Below are 3,363 nucleotides of genomic sequence, written 5' to 3' on the forward strand. Positions count from 1 at the left end.
TTCCTTTTTCGGGCGGCCACGGCCCCGTCCCGTCTCGGCGGCGTCCTCGTCCTTTTTCGGTAGTGTACAGCTGGAGCCTGACTTTGGCCTTGTCGTCTTAGTACCGGTCTGAACCGTAGGAGGCTCCGCGACTTCTCGGACGAAACGTATCCGCTTGTTCGGCGGGGCGTCTTGAGATGAGAGTGGCACGGCCTGGCGCTTCAAGCTTTTAATCCTCTCGCTACGGCGGGGCGCGGGCGGTTGGGGGGCATCTGGCGGCGGGGTCATCGCCGCGCGATGGCTGCGGTCCCGCGGCCTCAATCGAAGCCGACGGCCCGGGGCGGCAAAGGGGGCACCCACACAATCGCCGGCGCCATTCTTGTCTCTTTGGTCGGTGCGTTGTAGGCCCTCGATGAGATCTTTTTGGTGTGGCATGGCTTCCGGATCCTCCAGCATAGGCTTTTGCTCGACTCGCTCCGCCCGGCCTGCCTGCGGTGCTCGGAGGGCATCGTCTATTTCTTGCTTCTCCTTCCACCAATCCGCAAGGGAACCGAACCCGTCATCGCAGGGCGGCATTGGCCCAAGCTGCTCAAGTCGTGTGCGGGGGGACCGGGGGGGTGGGGTGGGAGAGGGTGCCCCTGAAAACTCCGCAGGGTTCTGGCACTGCCCAACCATACCCATGGAACCCTTTTGGGTCCAATACCCGTCGGGTTGCTCGGTTGTGGAGAGATCGATAGTATCTAACTCGTCGTTTTCGGAAGAGGTGTACGAGATAGCCGGGCTCGGCGGCGGCAAGCCCATCGGCACGATGGGTAGCAGGTGCTCGGGCTCTGGGGAACGAGACTCGTGCCGCCACTTCCAATGGCAGGGCGCCTCGCCCACAACACAACGGTACTTTTCGTACTGTTCCCAGCGCTGCTTATGCTCCCATTTGATCGTTTCCCAGTATCTGGGATCTGGCTTGGGGATACGGTGCAATTTCGTGTATTCTTCCTGAAGCTCAAGACGAAAGATGAACCAGGGCCTGGATATGAGGAAAGAGTCGGCTTCGGCAGCGGACGCATCGGGCCCGAGGTGACTGCGCGGGAGAGGTGGAACCCAATCCCCGCGACGTAGGTTTTGGCGTAGGCGAAGGGCGCGGAGAATGGCATTTTGCCTTTGCTTTGTGATGGTATCATCATCGTCGTCTCGATGCTCCCACTTCCACCTCCAGTTTTCGACCATGTCGCTGGGCTTGAGGTTGCGCCCGGGGAAACCCCATTCCGGGTTCCATATACCAAGTTTCTGCTAGCGGCTTTTGACCAAGTGACGGGCCTTAACGCCGGTTCGCCGCAGCATCCTCAGGCTGTTTCCCCTTCCGGGGTTCGCCCGTAATTGCCGACGGAACTCTATTTTCGAATCGCTCAAGTAGTTGAGGCGAGGTTCCAGCAAATCCTTCACCCGACGCGCTGTTTTAGCTATTTCGTCGTCGTCCAAAGGACCTTCCATAATGTTAAGCACGCTCCGTGGCAGATCCACGGGATCCGGATCGCGATCGTGCGGACGCGGAACAGTGGCTTCTTGGTCTGCCTCTTCCGACTCGGTCGAGGATTCGTAAGGGGGAGGGTCGCGATCGAAGCGCCTAAGCGCGTGGTTGCGCAGGTGCTCGTTGTTGGCCAGAGCCATGAGGGCAGGATTGGCGTTAATGAGGAAATCGCGGATATTGTTTATGCCATAACTCATATTGGCGGCGGAGGTCGTCAGTCGACGCTGCGCTGATGGCGCTTTCGTTGCAGCCGGCGCTGGTGGTTGTGGTTTGGCAAATGGACGCCGCGATTGCAGTTGCAATTTGAGCCGAGTGGTTCGTGCACGAATACACGTGACTAGTGCTGACACAAATATCCCCTCAGTCCTACCAGCCTCCCAAATAGGTAATTAACCTGCAGGACGCCCTTTATTTGTACGTTTCTATTGGCGTATTTTTGCTGACAAAGCGGTCGGTAGGACAACAGCACTTGAGGGGATAGCCCCTGTATTTTTGTTAGCGCGGAACCCAATGAGAAGTATGTTGTTTTTCCAATTCGGCTTCACACAACGGTTCCGCGCTAACAAAAATACAGGGGTTGTTAACGCTTAGTGGGTTGGCACCCTTGCGCTGCGAGCGGCGTTTGTGGGTGTGGGCTTCCCAGGCCTGCCCCCGGTCCCTAAACTCTTCCCTTCCTGCCTGCTTTTTTCTCTCCCTGCCCTTTCCTTTCTTTTAGGTTTTTCGCTTCCATCCACTCTTCCTCCGCTACCATGCGAACTTCTTTAAAGCTACGATGCTTCGAAGTGTCCATCCACAAACGCTTTTCCATTTTGTGCTTACCAACCAGGTTGCCTGGGAGGCTCTTGACCACGATGACAACAAAAAATTCGTTTCGGAGACTAATGATGGCCAGCCTGGTTTAGAGATTGGCTTCCATGTTCCGATAAAACCTGATAGCCGAGTCATCACCAGGCTCGGCCGGAATGCGGACCTAATTCTCCGTCACAGTACTCCCCAAAAGGTTATGTCCCGCGTTTACGTCGCTTTCGAGTTCCACCCGACAACACATTTCATTTTGCTATCTGTCCGGTCCAAAGCCTTGACCTCGGTGACGTTCGGTTTGGTGAGCCCCCCGGGAGACCCTGGAACGCCTGAAAATACCATGCCTGTGCCCACGCTTGGAGACGGGGTTATCGTTTATAGCAGAGATCACACGGTTTCCATCGCTTCCTACGAATTCAAGCTCGTCTGGCGAACACTCTCTTCCACCCTCGGACAGAACATCGCTCTTTTCAAGGACCTTGCTCTACAGGGTTACAACAGTTGCTTGCAGCGCATGGCCGCCTTCGGATCTCGAGACCGGCCGTCGGATTACGACCATACCGAAGCGCAGTCGTGGCACGTAACCAGATTGAACACAGCCAAATGCCAACTTTTCGAGGAGGTAAAGGAGGCCCGCGAGCGCCTAGGTGGTGATGACAGTGGAGCCTTTGGTACTGTCTACAAAGCCGTTGACAAGAAAACCGGCAATTTATTCGCTATCAAAGTGGTGAAGTTGGAAGGCGACCCCCTGCAAATCCAAACTGCACGGGCGGCGCTGCACCGAGAGGTTAAGAATCTTGAAAGACTTAACCACGTTAGTTTCCTCCCGTTGATCGATGCGGTTGTTCTTCGTCGCATCTATAGCATTAACCATAAATCTAGCCTCATATCATCGAATACCTTGGCTGTGGCGCTTTCGAGACAAACGCCCCAGAGATCCGGACGCCGCTGCGCGAAGGTTCTTTGGCCTCTCTCACAAAATCGGTCGAGAGCAAGCAGGAGAGGAGAATACTCGCCAACTCTGTGACCGAGCAGATACTCACCGCTCTCGACTATCT

General features: G+C 56.0%; 3 protein-coding genes across 3 annotated transcripts; 1 reads left to right on the top strand and 2 right to left on the bottom strand.

The window, feature by feature from the left end:
• Positions 1-339: 339 nt before the first annotated feature.
• GGTG_14164 (hypothetical protein) lies at positions 340-1,203 on the bottom strand (the record flags this gene model as incomplete). Its single annotated transcript, XM_009232092.1, has 1 exon — positions 340-1,203. A coding segment is annotated over one exon (864 nt), but the record flags the coding sequence as incomplete, so codon positions are not given.
• A 212-nt stretch (positions 1,204-1,415) lies between these two features.
• GGTG_14165 (hypothetical protein) lies at positions 1,416-1,701 on the bottom strand (the record flags this gene model as incomplete). The annotated part of the gene is made up of 2 exons (XM_009232093.1): positions 1,416-1,436; positions 1,531-1,701. 2 exons carry the CDS (start codon positions 1,699-1,701, stop codon positions 1,416-1,418), a joined length of 192 nt encoding a protein of 63 aa, XP_009230357.1.
• Positions 1,702-2,162: 461 nt separating this feature from the next.
• Positions 2,163-3,363, top strand: GGTG_14166 (hypothetical protein; the record flags this gene model as incomplete). The annotated part of the gene is made up of 2 exons (XM_009232094.1): positions 2,163-3,119; positions 3,188-3,363. Coding segments are annotated over exons 1-2 (1,019 nt in total), but the record flags the coding sequence as incomplete, so codon positions are not given.

This window comes from Gaeumannomyces tritici (genome assembly GCF_000145635.1).
Source record: "Gaeumannomyces tritici R3-111a-1 unplaced genomic scaffold supercont2.159, whole genome shotgun sequence".
Classification (NCBI taxonomy): domain Eukaryota; kingdom Fungi; phylum Ascomycota; class Sordariomycetes; order Magnaporthales; family Magnaporthaceae; genus Gaeumannomyces; species Gaeumannomyces tritici.